The sequence below is a fragment of the Aulostomus chinensis genome, chromosome 3 (genome assembly GCF_037954235.1).
Source record: "Aulostomus chinensis isolate RoL2024-O1b breed Wild chromosome 3, RoL_Achi_v1.0, whole genome shotgun sequence".
NCBI lineage: Eukaryota > Metazoa > Chordata > Actinopteri > Syngnathiformes > Aulostomidae > Aulostomus > Aulostomus chinensis.
This window is the reverse complement of record NC_141322.1, coordinates 3,676,615-3,694,671: the sequence shown is the minus strand read 5'-3', so window position 1 is coordinate 3,694,671 and position 18,057 is coordinate 3,676,615. Positions and strand designations below refer to the sequence as shown.

The 18,057-nt window shown below is 46.5% G+C and overlaps 1 protein-coding gene across 2 annotated transcripts; it reads right to left on the bottom strand.

Moving 5' to 3' along the window:
* Positions 1-307: 307 nt before the first annotated feature.
* Positions 308-13,044, bottom strand: LOC147267394 (uncharacterized). Of its 2 annotated transcripts, XM_086198273.1 has the most exons (11): positions 12,988-13,044; positions 11,273-11,728; positions 11,061-11,164; positions 10,703-10,975; positions 10,490-10,583; positions 10,311-10,378; positions 9,982-10,197; positions 9,738-9,872; positions 9,585-9,653; positions 9,408-9,473; positions 308-9,296 (listed from the first exon to the last, which is right to left on the bottom strand). In XM_086198273.1, exons 2-11 carry the CDS (start codon positions 11,373-11,375, stop codon positions 1,305-1,307), a joined length of 9,120 nt encoding a protein of 3,039 aa, XP_086054399.1. In that variant the 5' UTR covers positions 11,376-11,728; positions 12,988-13,044; the 3' UTR covers positions 308-1,304. The 2 variants fall into 2 exon arrangements, with proteins under 2 accessions (XP_086054399.1, XP_086054400.1); XM_086198274.1 differs by lacking the exon at positions 12,988-13,044 and having other exon boundaries at positions 11,273-11,743.
* Between the last annotated feature and the right edge of the window lie 5,013 nt (positions 13,045-18,057).

Genomic DNA, 18,057 nt, shown 5'->3' with positions numbered 1-18,057 from the left:
TCCTCCATCCATGTTGGTATCAAAGTGGTGAGAGTTGAAGTTGAGGAGGTAGAAGCTCCAGTTGGACCCAAAGTGTGACTGCAGATGTGACAGCTTCATATTGACCCTTGTGTTCATCATTGTCTGTGCTACCTGTTGGCTGTCACTTTACTGTGGTTCTTCCAGTTAAGTTGCTGAATATCATCAAGCATGAATGTGGCAAAATCCAGCATTGAAAACAGGACATTTGACTGTGGATTAGAAAGTTCAACATTCATTGTCCATGTACAGTTATTGTGACAATAAAAGACAGACATCAGCTGTGGTGAACATGTGAATTTATTAACTGATTAATTTGAACAAAACGTCAATTAGAAACAGTCACTGCATGTGTAACAAAATGTAAATTATAAATCTGAAGTCAAATAAAAATGCATTTAGAACATACAGTGAACATAATGAAAGTAATTTAGAACTTAAATGAAATTTCTCCCCGTTGGGGTTCAATGAACAAACTATTTACAAGTTTAGTGAAAGAAACCCAACATTCCCACATGAGCAAGCACTTGGCGACGGTGGTGAGGAAAAACTCCCTTTTACAGGAAGAAACCTCAGGCAGAACCAGGCTCAAAGTGGGCGGCCACCTGCCTGGACCGGTTGGGGTTGAGAGGGAGAGGGAGAGAGATGGGGCTGGGGTGGAGAGGGGAGATAGACTTGGGGGTGAGGGGCGGGGGCAGTGGGAGAAGAGGAGAGAGATACAGAGAGAGAGAGAGAGACAAAGAGGGAGGGGGCTGGGAGGAGAGACAACAGGCAAAAATACATACAGAATACATTTATAAAACATTCATAAGAGACCAACAGCAATAATGTGACAGACAGTGACTCACAACAACTATAAATGACCAACAACTATAAATATCAACAACAACAACAACGTGCTGTGACCCATGATTGTCACGCAGCACCAGTGGAACCATGATTCGTGGAGCTAAACTACCAACTCATAGTCACTACAAAACTGCAGTAAGTGCAGTGCGTGACAGTGGAATAAGTTAATAAATACATGAATAAATACTTTAAAAACCGTGCATGTCAAGACATGCACAGAATAAATAGCCAAAGTTAAAAAGGTTAAAAAAGTTAAAAAGGTTAAAAAGGGCACAGAGAGGTGGAGTGGGACTTTCTATTCTAACAAATGCCAACAGTCATGCCAGGCTTCCTATCAACAACAGGTCCGAGTCAACTTGTCCTACCAGCACACACAGAGCCAACTGAGCTGACATGAGGCTAGTATTTGACCTGGGACAGCCATGTAGCTTTGACACTCAGTCATCCTGGTGGTCAGAATCGCCCTGGAAATCCTCAAAGTCATCCAAGCTAAACAAACTGGCGAGGTCATCGAACTCCCCCTGATCATCTGAAACAGAAAACCTACACAGGATCCCTTCGTGATCGCTGAAGTAGGCTGGCCAGACTGCACATTCCACGTCGTACTGTGACGTTTTAACGTAAACGTGGTCAATTAGCGTCCCCTTTTCTGTGGTCTCTTGTGTCACGTGTTGGGTGAACCCTTTTTCTTCCATAAATTTACAAATTGATGACCCTTTCAAAATGTTCTCGTTAAAGTCTCCCATGACTACAACAGTGTTACTTGTCGGAGTTAACCAGTCAAGCAACCTCCCCACATTGCCTTTGAACAGCAAATTTGGATACGCTGGTGGACGGTAAATGACGGCCAGGGAAATGCTCAATTTTTTGTGCAGGCACACCAAGCACTCCAGATTGAAATCGGGTACCTGCAGAATGTCGACGTCCGAATGGGCTAAACTATACAGGCCGACGCCACCGCGTTCTAACTGCTGGAATTTGGAGAATGTGGGGTCAGCGGCGCTGTAACACAGAGACCGAGGACGACTGTGGAAATCGTAGCCGGAAATTTGCACACAGTCCAATGAGGACTGTGCAGTGAGCCATGTTTCTGTGACAGCAATGCAGTTAAGCTGCAAATGCTGCGTGCAGGACACCAAGTCTAGCAGGTGGCGACTTAAACTTTGTACGTTCATCAAATACACCGCGAACTGTGTATTTGATGAAGGCTGCTCAATCAAAAATGGAGGCATGCTAGCCATGGCCTCCTTAATGGTGTCCTTGCAGTAAATGGCCTTTTCTTCAAAGTCCTTGATGATCAGTCCCGACAAGGCCCTAACACGACTGAGAGCTACATACGCCTGCCCAGGTGCAAATACCTTCTTTAAAGACACAACAGCCTGGTCTACAGTCAACCCCTGTACTTTGTGGACTGTACAAGCCCACGCTAGCCTGAGGGGAAACTGCACCCGCACACAACCGCGCTTCCTGGTCTTCTCCCTGTCTGGTTCAATAGCAGTAGAATGCCTGTATTCTACTGCTGCGTGTGGACGCTCTGTCCTCCTCTGTCTGCCAATGTTTTCGTCATCGAACTTGACGTAAATTCTCAGAGGAAATGTGGGGTCGGGGCCAAATTCAATGTAGCTGACAGTGCCACACGCGCCATTGACCAGACCGTCCTGGACGTCGACGTTACGACAGAGCATGACTCTGGCGTTTTTGGCCAAACACAATTTAGATTCCAAACACGTGCCCTGCCCCTTGCTAATGATTCCAGGTTCCAATTTGCCGGTTTTGCGGTTCGGCGTAAAGTCTTTAGCGTCAATTTCAACATAATCTGGGCACGTGCGGAACAACTGGTTCAAATTAAATTCTTCCACTTGCACATTTGTGGTGAAAATATGCAAGGCCGAGCTATCTTCCCCTGTCTCTCGCGATTTCAAAATTTGGACGTCGCCGTCTAACATGGGGGTTTTCTTGGAACGCACCCGAAGCCTGTTCAACATCTCAGCAAAGGAGCTGTCCTTCTGTCTGACGACAGTGGTCAGCTCCACCACGCTAAAGTGGCACCACAGGTCCACACCAACCTGACCAGCGTACAGCGGCTTCCCTTTAACGGGAGGCAACTGGTAGAAGTCACCGACGGCTATGACGCTAACATTACCAAATGGGGAAAAGTCACCGGTCTGTTTTAGCTGCCTCAACCTGCCGTGGACGTATGCCAACAGATTGTGATCAACCATGCTAATCTCATCAATGATGACAATTTGTAGGTCTCTAAATGTGGCCCTTAGAGAGTTCAGTTTGTCTTCTCCCAAGGGTGTGTAAGGCAAGCTGGAGTGTGTGCCAATACTCAGCGAGTGATGAATTGTTGCTGCATTTAAAGTGTATGCAGCTATGCCCGTGGAGGCCATTAACAGAACCGAAATGCTATCTGGTTGATGACAAAGTGTTGCCAGCAGTCTCCCGGCCTCGTACTGAATGGCCCTAATTAAGTGACTTTTCCCCGTCCCTGCACCGCCTGTCAAAAACACATGCAGAGGCTCTGGGTTCTTACCCATGGCCTTCTGCAGACACCACTGTCTAACTTTGTTGAAGACAGCCATTTGCGTCTCGTTCAGAGACCTAACTAAGGCCAAGCCGTCACTTCTGGGCAAAATGCTCCTGTTCCTCTCCAAAAACACATCTGTTTTTGGTTTGGCAGCCGCCAAATCGGGAACATTTTGTAAGGCGTCAGCCAAATGCTCATCAGCATTTTCGCCTTGCCTTTGCTCTTTCATTTCCTCTAAACACTCGAGGCGTTCCGCTTCCAGCTCAGGACAGAGCTCCCCCCAAACATCCTCATCGACCTGACCTTGCTGAGCAATCTCCTCAGCGTGATCCAACTCAGGACAATCGACCTCAAACCTGGCCCTGTTCTCATCGACGACGCTTTGCACCGACTTCATCGAACCGTCCCTAAACCTAACCTCTCCATCCTTATAGAACTGACTGAACAGATGAAACCCCTCAGGTTTCAGATCTGCGTCAATTCTGTAATGGAGATACATCTGAAGAAGACTCTGATAGTGTGCTTCCTCCTGTTTTTCTAAGTCGAAGCGCATGTAGCGCACAACAGCGAACTGAGACCGCGTTCTCCTCAAGATGAAGCCAAGTCCATTCTTCAGTTGAATCATGTTCTTGGGCTTTTCATTATTGCTGAGAAGACGATACTCAGACGCAAACGTAGCCATACACATGTCGTCAAAAACCTGGTCATCTGGCCTGCTCCTATACCTATCGACTATATTCGGCATCCACATATCCTCTGACCTCATGTCACCACAAGCAGCTTTCTGCCTCAACACACTGAGGGGTAAACTCATTCTAACTACATTTGCCCCTGTTGGCACAAAAACAACCTTCCTGGAACACTCCCTCAGATGCATGTTCGTTAGCCTGTACACCGACTCCTGGGCACAAACGTCCCTGTTGTGCAAATACACACTTCCTAGTTTTTTCAAAGCCTCTCTAGCAGAGAGATTTGATTGTTTGGATGCTTCTTTTTGTGCGTTGGCCAATAAAAGCCCAATTTCTCTCTCGGCTTTGGTTATATACGAAATGATGTAAATGATTACTGCATAGGCATCGGTGACAAAGCTAATGTCCATGTTAGCATTCCAGCACTTCAACAATTTCTTATTGTACTGGTTCACCCAGACATCCTTTACCCCTCTTTTATAGACTATCCTAGTCTTTGTGTGCAGGCGCTTATAAGCCAGCTCAAAAATCTCCTGATTAATGCCCAGAGTCTGGAACAAGTGGTCCACGCTAGCGTAGGCCACTTCTCCTGCGTCCGCTTTTTTAACAGCCTTCTTCACGGCTTTCAAAATGGCGTGTGCCGTCTCCTTATTAATGGGATTCGTGTCTTGAAAACAATTACAGACCGGCACGCTTGTTGACTGAGGATTCTCTCTGGCCTTCGGATCACAGGTACAGGTTTTAATTTCCGTTTTACAAACAAAAGTCCGGGCCGAAACAACTTTTGGGAAATGGAAGCGACACGTTCCGTGTTTCAAACAGGATTTGGTGTGTCGCCTGGAGTGGGCTTGAACCGATGCCACGATAGCCGATAACGTGTCATCGTCAGGGTTTAAGTCGCAGGTGACATATTGGTCAATAAATGCCACCACCTCCTCATCTGTGTTCTTATCAATTTGGGGAGCCCCCTCAATCCAAAACAGACAGTGGACATGAGGGGAGCCGCGCTGCTGAAATTCTACTCGATAAAAGTAATCTGTGATTTTGCCAATCGGTTGTGAAGGAGACTTGAGAACCTCATTCAAGAAGCAATGCCACCTGTAGTCAAACATCCTCGCGGCTGTCACGGGGTTCCTACGCAACAGCTCGCACCTGTCTGCCCACTCCAAATCTTCCACCGTCTGCGTTCTGCCCTCCTGCTTCAGGATACTGGTCAGGAGATTCTGCCAGCGCAGATCAGCAGACGAAAACGAACAGAACCACGTCGGAATCCCCAACTGACGGACGCATGCTAACAGGTCCTTCTGAACCGACTGCCAAAAGGCAGGCGTTCCTCGAATGGGCTTCAGAAATCTGAAGCCCTCGTCGACCTGCAACATCTGCTTCAAAGTGTCCTCGTTCATCAGCATCGCTGCGCTAACCTTCTGGGACTTGTGACCTGCCCTACCCTTACGCCCTGCCACGGAAACTTTCGAGGACACTTGCTCAGTCTCAGACATGTACTGACTGAAGAAAATGTACTCAACGTTGCCGGAATAGCGGCCATCCGCATGCATAATCCGGTTATTGAAGTACCGCGTCAGAGTCAACGCTTGCGAGCGCCCGTCGTGAAATGTTTTCCTACCCAGAGGAAACAAGACGGGGAAACACTTGGCCTCGTTCGTGTGGTCAGAAAGCAGCCTAACTGGACTATTCCCTTCCGCAGGCGCCACGTTGATTATGTCCTCGAAATACTGGTCTAATGCTTCCTGACCAATATCAACAGGCATAAGGCAAGTGTCCTGAAACATGCAGTGCTGCTGTCTGTCATGCAACAGTTCATCTTGAATTATTTCTGTTGAATCATCTATCACGTCGTCTTGACCACCTGACGGAGCTGTCACCGCACCCTCTGAAACGACCTGCTTCTGCTCACAAGACTCTGCCCCCTCTACGACAGCTCCGTCCTCACCGTCAGACTGAACCTCCTCAGTCTCGCCATCGTCCTGGCGACAAAAGTCATTGACCCAATCCTCATTGAAGTCAATGTTCTGGTAAAAAGGATTATTCCTTTTTAAAAAGTGCAGCGCCTGTCTTACCCGTGTACTATCGACAAACTGATACCGATAATGTCCCTTGTAGGTCAACTTACGTTTAAGTTTGACCTGCATCATGGACCCTTCCACGCTAGTCCTAGGCAACACATTGGTTGTCTGCACGACATTAGCCGGAACGCATGTTACCGGCCCATGTACTCCGTTCTGCCCCCCTTTTGGCAATGCCAACAATTTCATGAACGGAATATGCAGCGCAATCAAGTGTTGCTCCAAGCTATTCAAGCATCCCAGTTCCGGCGGAATGGGATCCGGTGTCAGGTTGTTGACCCAACACTCAGCTGGAATCTGCCCTTTGGAAATTTTACTGTGACACGTATGGCAGATCCAAAGTTGACCCCTACAAGCTGCCAACCCACAAGGCACAACACAATCACTACCACACCTATGCAAATACGTGTCACTTATGCATCGGTTAGCAACGGCAACTCTAGCAGAATTTCCAGCGTACATTTCGTAATTACAACCCAGCACCTGAGTTCTGAACAACAACCGATGACACACACAACAGATGAACTCAGGGCCGTCTCTAACCTTATCCAAGAATTGTTCCATGACAAAGTTGAAGTCTTGATACTTTTCAGCTCTTTTTGTCCTATTCAATTGAACAGTGGCAATAACTTGTTTCTTAAATTCTGAACTGCCACGATACTTTTTTGTTATAACTTCCTTCCGGTTAGCTCTAACTGTCTGTCTATGCTTGATGTTGTGTCTATACTTAACAAGACTTCTGGCTTTAACGCTCTGCCTATGCTTGATGTCATCTCTGTATTTGACAACACTTCTGGCTTTTACATTCTCTCTGTGGTTTATTTTCTGTCTATATTTCGTGACACTTCTGGTTTTAACAGTTTGTCTATGTTGGAGATTGTCTCTATATTTTTCTATACTCTTGGCTATCACACTGAGTCTGTACTGGATGTTTTGTTGATATTTGAGTATACTTACAGCTTTACTTCTGGTCTTAACTTTTTGTCTATGCTGGGGATTCTGTTGGTAATCGTGTCTAATCTTTGCTTTTACACTCTCTTTGTATGCTAAATGTGTGTGATATTTATTGAGCATTTGTAATTTTTTTCTCTCTCTGTAGAGAGCATTTTCCCAATACATGTTTTTGTTTGTCAAGAGATGTTTTTCCCTCGTCAATTTATTCAATTTGTCCTGTTTTTTTTTTTTTAGCTTCAAATATTTAGACCGCCCAGCATCGACAGTTACTTCAGACCGAGTATTCATTTGCAGAAACTGATCAGTATCAAGACCTTTGTCGGAAACAACGAAAGGGAAATTACATTCTACATGTTCTGTGTCAACGTCAGCGGGAACTTGTAACGTAGTCCTCAAGGTGTAAGTTGGCACATCCACAAGTTTACAATAACCATAACACGTCTGTTGTCCAGGCTGAGACACACAGACCACATTCTCAAAATGCCTGTCCAGGATGTTTTGTACATAAATGCACTCAGGGTGAAAAAGGTCACTGGCACTACTATATTTAAGCCAACGTCCATCCAGAAAAGTACAAACACTAACTCCTAACAAATCTGCTGTGACCTGTATTTCCACCTCTGTGGCCCAAGTGTTAATATATTTCATCCTGGACTGCTGGAGGTACTGTGACACAGAGGAATCGTGTCTTCTCAAAAGAGAGACATATTTCTGAGCATTTCTCTCCAGCTCTTTACAAACAGCAGATCTAATCTTGCGATGGTGCTTCTGAGAGCCACTCACTGCCTGAGAGATGGCCCTGAAGAAGCAGTTCCCATCAGCAACGATCCTCTCATTCTTACATGGAGGACCGATCAATCCAACTTCTGTGGAGAGTGGAGGATTGAACTTGTCAAAGTCAATATTTAACTTTTGACACAAAACCTGACAATTATGTACACCGAGAGGACAAAACAGTAGCGTGTCATTTGTGACAGCGCAAACAAATTCTACGTCTGTGTTAAGCATACAGCCTTCAAGCGTCTTTAATTTCTTTGACACATGGTTGTCAGGAGAAATTGTGCGCTTTGTGCCATGAGTACCGTGTGGTCCTTCCTGTGATGCAGTGCTGACATTAAGAGATGAAGCAATGTTAGACATGGCCAGATTTGTAGGTACAGTAGGAAGACCTTTGGAGATGGTGGAGTCATCATGTACGGTTTTGTCAATAAAGGTGGACTGTCTCACTTCACTGGCCTGAAACATACAGCTCTCTCCAGATGGAACTGCATTGACATCTGAACACACAACAACACCACACAGTTCGAAAAGTTTCTGGTTTGCACTGAGACTCTCAGCCAAACAGCAGATGTAGTGATGCAGGTCATCAAGACATGCAAAATGCAGAACCACACTGGTACCACGGCAATGTGACAAGCCACTATAATTACGTGAGTGACTGTCGACAACAGCAAACTGTCCATCCTGATGGATGATGGAAGTGGTGTTTCCACACAGTGTCATAAGACATGTGCTGTAGTCACTGAAGATGCTGGCCAGTCCATCACGCAGACTGATAAAGACACCAAAGTCCACCAGCTCCCCTTCAGTCACACCTACTTCCCCTAACAGTACATCCCCAAAATGGAAACTGCATACCTGTCCATCAACTTCCAAGTGATGTGGCAAGTCAGGAACAGATAGCAGATGTGAGGGATGTGTAAAAGAGCCACTGTCACGCAAGAAAGTGTATAACTGATCTCCTTCAATTAAGACACGATCTACATCACACCTTTTCCAGGAGAACACACTGCTTAAAGTGTGTTTGGCTATGCTGACCAAAGCAATAGCCATACACTGCAGTCCTCCATACTTGAACTGCTCATGTCCCTGATGAAAAGAGCCCTTCACAATCTTACCTATCTTAATCCCTCTACTATTAGGAGCCACCATTGCCACATCATTGCCATTGGAATCTGCATTAGCTGCTTTTACATCATGCACAGAGAACATAGAGCAGTCAGACTCAGCTTTGCTGGGCGTGTGCGTCGTCTGCGTTGGCTCCTCGACAGGCGATTCCGTCAGCAAGGCCGGGCGAGCTGCGGCAACCTCCCTCCTCGGACCCTCTGGCACCAGGGCAGCAGTCAGTGGCACCGCAGACTCCTCCTCGCACGCCTTGGCTGCCGCCTCCACCTGTTGGAAGATGAACAGAGAATGTAAAATGTAAATAAAGTAGGAGAGGAAATGTTGGTGATTTGAATTAGGCACAAGAAGTAAACTGTATGTAATTAAAGCAAGGCCAACCTGCTGCGCTGCTGGACGGGGCTTGGAGGCGGACACGGTCAGACGGGCAGGTGGTGTTGCCAGCACCTAAATAAAGAAAAGGAGATTAAGTACAAAAGAAGTGGATTTTTAAGTTTAAGTCAAAATGCAGGTATAAGTTATATTGCAGTTATTGGAAGAAGACATCCAAATACTAACCTGTCGCTTTCCTCCTTTGTTCTTTGAGGCAACACGTTGGCGCTGGCGCTTCCCGTTGCCAGGGGGAGACTGAAAGAAGGGTAGAATTTTTGTTTACAACATCAGAGATGCATGTAGGCTTTAAACAGTAAATGTAATGAGTGCTATAGTTACCTGGCCAGCTGGTGGAGCAGCAGTGCAGCCGGAGCCAGAAGAAGGTGAAACCTTCTCCATGGCATCCAGCATGTCACTGCTGAACCACACCGGGTTGGACGGGATGGGAGACTGTCGGGCCGGAGGTGTACCAGTCTTTCAAACAGAAAGCAAAGAGGGGAAGAAGCACAAATATTAGTTGTTGTTCATAACAAGAAGATTTAAGAAATGTGCATTTGGATAATGTAGTAGTGAAATACATTACCGCGCATGCCCGCCCAACGACGGTCCACTCCCGGGGGTCACGATGACGAGGCACAGGAACGTGTCCCGTCACGATCACCCTGGGAGACACCCTCACACGCGGCGATGTGCGGGGTGACACGGTGGGCTGTGGTGGAGGGGGGGCGAGCTGACGGACCGCGGCGTTCCACAGCAGATCCACCACAACCGGCATGCCATCGGAGTCGCTGAGGTGAACCTGAAAGACATGAAAACAAAGTAGACTTTAATGGCGTAGGGTAACATAGCATGGAACAAGAGGGAAGGTAGAGCATTTAACATATGTAAGTGATGACATTATGCTGCACTTACACCGTCGTGGCACCACAGCTCCAACCGATGGACTGGGAGGTGCTCCGCCATAGACACGTATGGGATACCTGGAAGATGTACACGGCATAAATATCTATGGTAATGGTGTAATGTGCATGAAATAATAGAGCGTCAAAGTATGAATGTGACGTAACAAGGAGATGTGAAGAGTGACATACCCATGCGCGCTGTGACACGGCGGTATTCCTGACGTAGCAGGTCCTGCAAGGCCGGATCGATGGTTAAGCGTGGAGGGAAATCCATCACTAACACCTTGAAGGGCGAAATGAAACAAATGTCATATATGATTGTAAATAATTACATAACTAAAAAGTGTGACTGTGTAGGAGGGAAGACATAATAGCAACAGTATATGACAAACAGAAGCTCACCGTCGACCAGAGGCTGCTGACAGTGGTCAGGAGAGCACGGAAGTCCAACGCCGCCTCACCAACAGTCCTGCTGGCTGTGAGGTTGTTGCTGGGGGCCCCCACGCACACCAAGTCCGGGGTCCAGGGGAGGGTGGCGTGCATGACCTCGGTCCTGAGGTCAGAGGCGGCTCCACCTGGAACGGATAAGAAGCCAAAAGTGAGAGAACCTTGCGGCATACTCACGAACCCGTCGACGATGGCGCGCAGGTGGGAGTCTCCGAGGACGAACACCATCTGTCACAGAAGCACATGTTTAGAACACACAGCAAGGATGAGTGCGTAGAGGCATGCAATAATGTAGAATGAAAAAGATCAGTACCTTCTGGCCCGGGGACTGAGCAGGAGTGACAAGCTTCACGGAGTGGTTGGTGTAGAGTGAAGTTTGCCATCTCCGCACGCGATGGCGGTGTCCGGTACCGCGCCCTGTTAGGATGGAGATGTACAAGAATGTGAGGTCATGGCTGACATGTTTTTTTGTGGCAAGTGTTTAAGTGGGAGCGGCAAGGTGTTTAAAGAATAGGTAATACATACGAGCAACAAACTCGGGGATAGGTGGCCCAGGGATCCAAGGCTGCCTCTCCGCCATCCTCCGCTTGGTCGCCTGGGCACGCCGGTGGGCCTTCGCACGGGGCATCTATGAAAGAGAATGTATATTGATTGATCGTTCACAATGAAAGCATGAGACTATATTATGCTATTTGTACTCACAAACAGGAGAGATGTTCACTTCTTAAGTGAGGTTATTAAAAAGAAGTGCAACTTACCTTGGCAGTAGGAGATGGTCAATGTGTAGTAGTGTGTGTGTGTGTGTGTGTGTGTGTGTGTCAATGTGAATGAATGTAGAGTTGTTCAAGTATGCAAAAGTTATGCGTTTGACTAAATGAAGTGAGTATGTAAGTATGTGTTGAGTTTGAAGGTGAGAGTAGTTTGGAAGAATAGTGGTTGATATACAAGATGGAGCAGACCAGCAAGTCACAAGCAGGTAATCTGTAAGGTAGACATGAAGGTACTGTTTTATATACACACAAGATATACAGATAAACACACACCTATAAACATAAATACACACCTTCAGACATAATCTAAAAAAGCTATTATTCATGTGAAATGATGGCATTAATGAACGTGTGTAATAATTATTTGTAGTGATTGACAGTGAATTATATTATACATACTTATATCGTTTCACACTGTTATACAATATAGAGAGAAAATCATTAAACAACTCACATACATCAGAAGTATGATATAAATTTTAAAAAATGGTTAAATGGATACAGAAACATACGAAGCTGTTAGTCATGTGAAATGATTAAGTAAAAGGGACTAGGTAGCAGTTCATGGCGGTGAGGCGAAATGGCGTTCATTTCGTGCAGCAACACGAAATGGCGGAGGCGAGGAGCCTAGTCAAGGCGAGGTGAAATGGCGGAGCTAGCGGCCTCCTGTGGAGACGCGAAATGGCGGAGCTAGCGGCCTCCTGTGGAGACGCGAAATGGCGGAGCTAGCGGCCTCCTGTGGAGACGCGAAATGGCGGAGCTAGCGGCCTCCTGTGGAGACGCGAAATGGCGGAGCTAGCGGCCTCCTGTGGAGACGCGAAATGGCGGAGCTAGCGGCCTCCTCTCGAGAGGCGAAATGGCGGAGCTAGCCTCATCTCGAGGGGCGAAATGGCGGAGCTAGCGGCCTCGTGTGGAGACGCGAAATGGCGGAGCTAGCGGCCTCGTGTGGAGACGCGAAATGGCGGAGCTAGCGGCCTCGTGTGGAGACGCGAAATGGCGGAGCTAGCGGCCTCGTGTGGAGACGCGAAATGGCGGCGCTAGCGGCCTCGTGTGGAGACGCGAAATGGCGGAGCTAGCGGCCTCGTGTGGAGACGCGAAATGGCGGAGCTAGCGGCCTCGTCTCCAGACGCGAAATGGCGGCGGTAGCAGCGTAGTTGCATAGAGGCGAAGAGATAGCGGCTTTATGGTGGTGAGTTTAAAGGGCAGACTTCCGAACCTGGCGACTTCGTTGTGGTAAGGCAAGTCGGCAGAGGTGTGAAGGTAGCGGTGGAGAAGAGGCGAAAGAGACCCGAGGAGCTAACAAGTTCCTCAAGGTGAGGCAGAATGGCTGAGGTGCGGATGTAGCGGCGTTTACTGAGTACATGGTAGTAGGGGAAATACGGTGTCGCGTAACAGAATGAAGCAAAAATGAGCATTTGAAACATGGCTGGAAGTAACAAGAAATCATGCAAACGACACAGCTGCACTCACCTCCGGTTGGACGAGCAGGAGAAAATGGCAACGCAGCAGTCAGGTTTTATGAGCTCGTATGAGGAGACGTCACGGAGTACAGAGTGGCACAGCAAGGGATTGGCAGAGAGGTGGCATGACGACACGTCATGAAGTGCATTGCAGCACAGCAACTGATTGGCAGAGAGCTGTCAGATCTGACCATTGAGGAGAGAGCTGAGACTTCACAGAGCCTTGTTGCTAGGGTGTGAGAGCCCCTCCCTTCTCTGCTCTCTCTCTGCCGCCTGTGTCAGAGTGGAGAGCAGAGGAGGATTTGTCAGTTTTACTGTGAAAAACTGAGTCATAACTCAGCATATGGTGGTCCAAAGTGCAATGTAAAGATATCAGTTTGTAGAGTTTTTTGTCAGGAATTCAACATTGCGTTTTTTGAAGGTGTGAGTGTTTTAGTTTAGAAGGTAGTGTGAGAGTGGAGAGGTGCAGAGTGGTGTTATCCATGGCAGTTTTGGACTCGGAGTGGAGAGCAGAAGAGGATTATTGAAGTTGTAGTGTGAAACACAATCATAACTCAGCATATGTTGCTCAAAAGTGTAATGTTAAGACATCAGTGTGTAGAGTTTTTTGTCAGGAATTCAATGGTGTGTTTTCTGAAGGTGTGAGTCTTTTAGTTTAGAAGCTACAAGTGTTTGTTTGAGAGTATGTACATGAGGGCAGAGACTCTCCAATTGTGGTTTCCATGACTACAGTAAACAAATCTCTGCTATCTGTGCCTGAGTCGAGAGCAGCTGAAAAGTGTACATTTTTAGTGTGTGAAAAGCAAATAACTCTGCATATGTTGCTTGGAAGTGGAATATAATTCCATATTTTTGTAGAGATTTTTCTGAGGAATCCAGTGGTGTGTTTTGTGAAGCTGTGAGAGTTTCAGTGTAGACGTGACAAGCGTTTGTTCGAGAATATGTACAATGAGAGGACACGGCCACCCCATTGACTTCCATTGTAAGCGTGAAATGTGTCTCCCCGACTTTGACGGCTTATAAAATCCAAACCGAGCACGTAGTATATTATTCTTACTGAACTTTTAATCAGCACAGTTGGGAGAGTAATGTGTGAAAGTTTGGAAGCGATGCCATTTACGGTTTAGGAGGAGATAGATTTTGTTCGGGAGTAAAAAAAGTCTAAATTTTGACAGTTTTGTCCAATTTGTGGACATTGTGTTGTAGATAGGTGAGAGGTCAGAGTGTACGAATTGTTCGTCTTGATGCGACGAGTGCAACGGTGTTGGTCCCGTGTCTGTGGGACATTCGTGCAACCAGTTATAATGATTCTATTTTTTTTTTAGTTTTTTTGCTCTGTAGGTGGCGCTATAGAGTTTTGCCAAATTTTTTTTTCAGAATATCGAAATTTTCGCCAGACCGGATGTGCGTGCCAAATTTCAGCGAATTTCATGCATGTCTAGGGGGTGTAATTATGCGATTTATTGGCGGCGGAAAAATAAAGAATAATAATAATAAAAAAACGAAGCAATTTCAGATATAATTTTTGCCACCATTGGTTTCAATGGGGGACCTCACCCCCCGTCCCCCCCCCGGACCCCCCTGTGATGTTTTTAGAGGCCTGTGATGCTCCTAAGTGTGTGTTTTTACTGCTTTTAGCGCTGACTTCGTGTCTCTCTGACTTCGAAACATAATAGGGTCTTCGCCCAGAAGTACCTTCTGGCTCAGGCCCTAATTAAAGCTGCAAGCAGCGTTGTTAGGGCCTGAGCCCCCGCCTAACCGCAGCCGGATCGCCGGCCCGAATCCAACGGTGTAATCGGCAAATCCCTAGGCCTTGTACTTTAGGAGATACGAGCCTCAGTGCGCTGCACAGTGTGACTGCAGAGCTGAGAGCCGGCCCTTTAAGAGCCCCTCCCTTCTCTGCTCGCTCTCTGCCAACTGTGTCAGAGTGGAGAGAAGAGGAGGATTTGGCAGTTTTACTGTGAAACACAGTCATAACTCAGCATATGTGGGTCAAAAGTGTAATGTAAAGACATCAGTGCGTAGAGTTTTTTCTCAGGAATTCAATGGTGTGTTTTCTGAAGGTGTGAGTGTTTTAGTGTAGAAGCTACAAGTGTTTGTTTGAGAGTATGTACATGAGGGCAGAGAAGCTCCAATTGTGGTTTCCATGACTACAGTAAACAAATCTCTGCCATCTGTGCCTGAGTGGAGAGCAGCTGAAAAGTGTACATTTTTAGTGTGTGAAAAGCAAATAACTCTGCATTTGTTGCTTGGAAGTGGAATATAATTCCATATTTTTGTAGAGATTTTTCTGAGGAATCGACTGGTGTGTTTTGTGAAGCTGTGAGAGTTTTAGTTTAGACGTGAGAAGCATTTGTTCGAGAGTTTGTACCATGAGAGGACACGGCCACCCCATTGACTTCCATTGTAAGCGTGAAACGTGTCTCCCCGACTTTGACGGCTTATAAAATCCAAACCGAGCGCGTAGTATATTATTCTTACTGAACTTTTAATCAGCACAGTTGGGAGAGTAATGTGTGAAAGTTTGGAAGCGATGCCATTTACGGTTTAGGAGGAGATAGATTTTGTTCGGGGAGGAGCAAAAGTCCTCATTTTGACAGTTTTGTCCAATTTGTGGACATTGTGTTGTAGATAGGTCAGAGGTCAGAGCGTATGAAATTTTCGTCTTGATGAGACGAGTGCAACGGTGTTGGTCCCGTGTCTGTGGGACATTCGTGCAAGCAGTTATAGCGCTCCAAATTTTTTGCGAGTTTTTTGTCTCCCTAGGTGGCGCTATTGAGTTTTGGCGAAATTTTTTTTTTAAATATCAAATTTTTCGCCAGACCGGACGTGTGTGCAAAATTTCAGCGAATTTCATGCATGTTCAGGGGGTCAAATTAAGCGTTAAAGATTCCCGGATGAAACAAAGAATAATAATAAGAAAAAAACGAAGCAATTTCAGATATAATTTTTGCCACCATTGGTTTCAATGGGGGACCTCACCCCCCGTCCCCCCCCGGACCCTCCTGTGATGTTTTTAGAGGCCTGTGATCCTCCTAAGTGTGTGTTTTTACTGCTTTTAGCGCTGACTTCGTGTCTCTCTGACTTCGAAACATAATAGGGTCTTCGCCCAGAAGTACCTTCTGGCTCAGGCCCTAATTAAAGCTGCAAGCAGCGTTGTTAGGGCCTGAGCCCCCGCCTAACCGCGGCCGGATCGCCGGCCCCAATCCAACGGTGTAATCGGCAAATCCCTAGGCCTTGTAGTTTAGGAGATACGAGCCTCAGTTCGCTGCACAGTGCGAGTGCAGAGCTGAGAGCCGGCCCTTTAAGAGCCCCTCCCTTCTCTGCTCGCTCTCTGCCATCTGTGTCAGAGTGGAGAGCAGAGGAGGATTTGGCAGTTTTACTGTGAAAACCAGTCATAACTCAGCATATGTGGGTCAAAAGTGTAATGTAAAGACATCAGTGCGTAGAGTTTTTTGTCAGGAATTCAATGGTGTGCTTTTTGAAGGTGTGAGTGTTTTAGTTTAGAAGCTACAAGTGTTTGTTTGAGAGTATGTACATGAGGGCAGAGAAGCTCCAATTGTGGTTTCCATGACTACAGTAAACAAATCTCTGCCATCTGTGCCTGAGTGGAGAGCAGCTAAAAAATGCACATTTTTAGTGTGTGAAAAGCAAATATCTCTGCATTTGTTGCTTGGAAGTGGAATATAATTCCATATTTTTGTAGGGATTTTTCTGAGGAATCCATTGTGTGTTTTGTGAAGCTGTGTGAGTTTCAGTGTAGACGTGACAAGTGTTTGTTCGAGAATATGTACCATGAGAGGACACGGCCACCCCATTGACTTCCATTGTAAGCGTGAAATGTGTCTCCCCGACTTTGACGGCTTATAAAATCCAAACCGAGCGCGTAGTATATTATTCTTACTGAACTTTTAATCAGCACAGTTGGGAGAGTAATGTGTGAAAGTTTGGAAGCGATGCCATTTACGGTTTAGGAGGAGATAGATTTTGTTCGGGGAGGAGCAAAAGTCCTCATTTTGACAGTTTTGTCCAATTTGTGGACATTCTGTTGTAGATAGGTGAGAGGTCAGAGCGTATGAATTTTTCGTCTTGATGAGATGAGTGCAACGGTGATGGTCCCGTGTGTGTGGGACATTCGTGCAAGCAGTTATAGCTCTCCAAAGTTTTTGCGAGTTTTTTGGCTCCCTAGGTGGCGCTATTGAGTTTTTGCGAATTTTTTTTTTAAAATATAAAATTTTTCGCCGGACCGGACGTTTGTGCAAAATTTCAGCAAATTCCGTGCATGTTCAGGGGGTCAAATTAAGCGTTAAAGAGGCGGCGGAAGAAAGAAAGAATAATAATAATAATAGCCAAAAAAACTTTGCAATTTCAGATAAAATTTTTGCCACCATTGGTTTCAATGGGGGACCTCACCCCCCTGTCCCCCCCCGGACCCTCCTGTGATGTTTTTAGAGGCCTGTGATGCTCCTAAGTGTGTGTTTTTACTGCTTTTAGCGCTGACTTCGTGTCTCTCTGACTTCGAAACATAATAGGGTCTTCGCCCAGAAGTACCTTCTGGCTCAGGCCCTAATTAAAGCTGCAAGCAGCGTTGTTAGGGCCTGAGCCCCCGCGCGGCCTACGGCCGCGTCCTTGACACCGGCCCGAATCCAACGGTGTAATCGGCAAATCCCTAGGCCTTGTAGTTTAGGAGATACGAGCCTCAGTGCGCTGCACAGTGTGACTGCAGAGCTGAGAGCCGGCCCTTTAAGAGCCCCTCCCTTCTCTGCTCGCTCTCTGCCATCTGTGTCAGAGTGGAGAGCAGAGGAGGATTTGACAGTTTTACTGTGAAAACCAGTCATAACTCAGCATATGTGGGTCAAAAGTGGAATGTAAAGACATCAGTGTGTAGAGTTTTTTCTCAGGAATTCAATGGTGTGTTTTCTGAAGGTGTGAGTGTTTTAGTTTAGAAGCTACAAGTGTTTGTTTGAGAGTATGTACATGAGGGCAGAGACCCTCCAATTGTGGTTTCCATGACTACAGTAAACAAATCTCTGCTATCTGTGCCTGAGTGGAGAGCAGCTAAAAAGTGTACATTTTTAGT

Bases quoted from the DNA above. Each gene is read 5' to 3' on its own strand.
- LOC147267394 (XM_086198273.1), bottom strand. From the start codon at position 11,375: ATGCCCCGTGCGAAGGCCCACCGGCGTGCCCAGGCGACCAAGCGGAGG. The intron at 11,165-11,272 runs GTATGTATTACC...CCATCCTAACAG, and splicing joins TATCCCCGAGTTTGTTGCTC to GGCGCGGTACCGGACACCGC. The intron at 10,198-10,310 runs GTAAGTGCAGCA...CATGTCTTTCAG, and splicing joins AGCTGTGGTGCCACGACGGT to GTTCACCTCAGCGACTCCGA.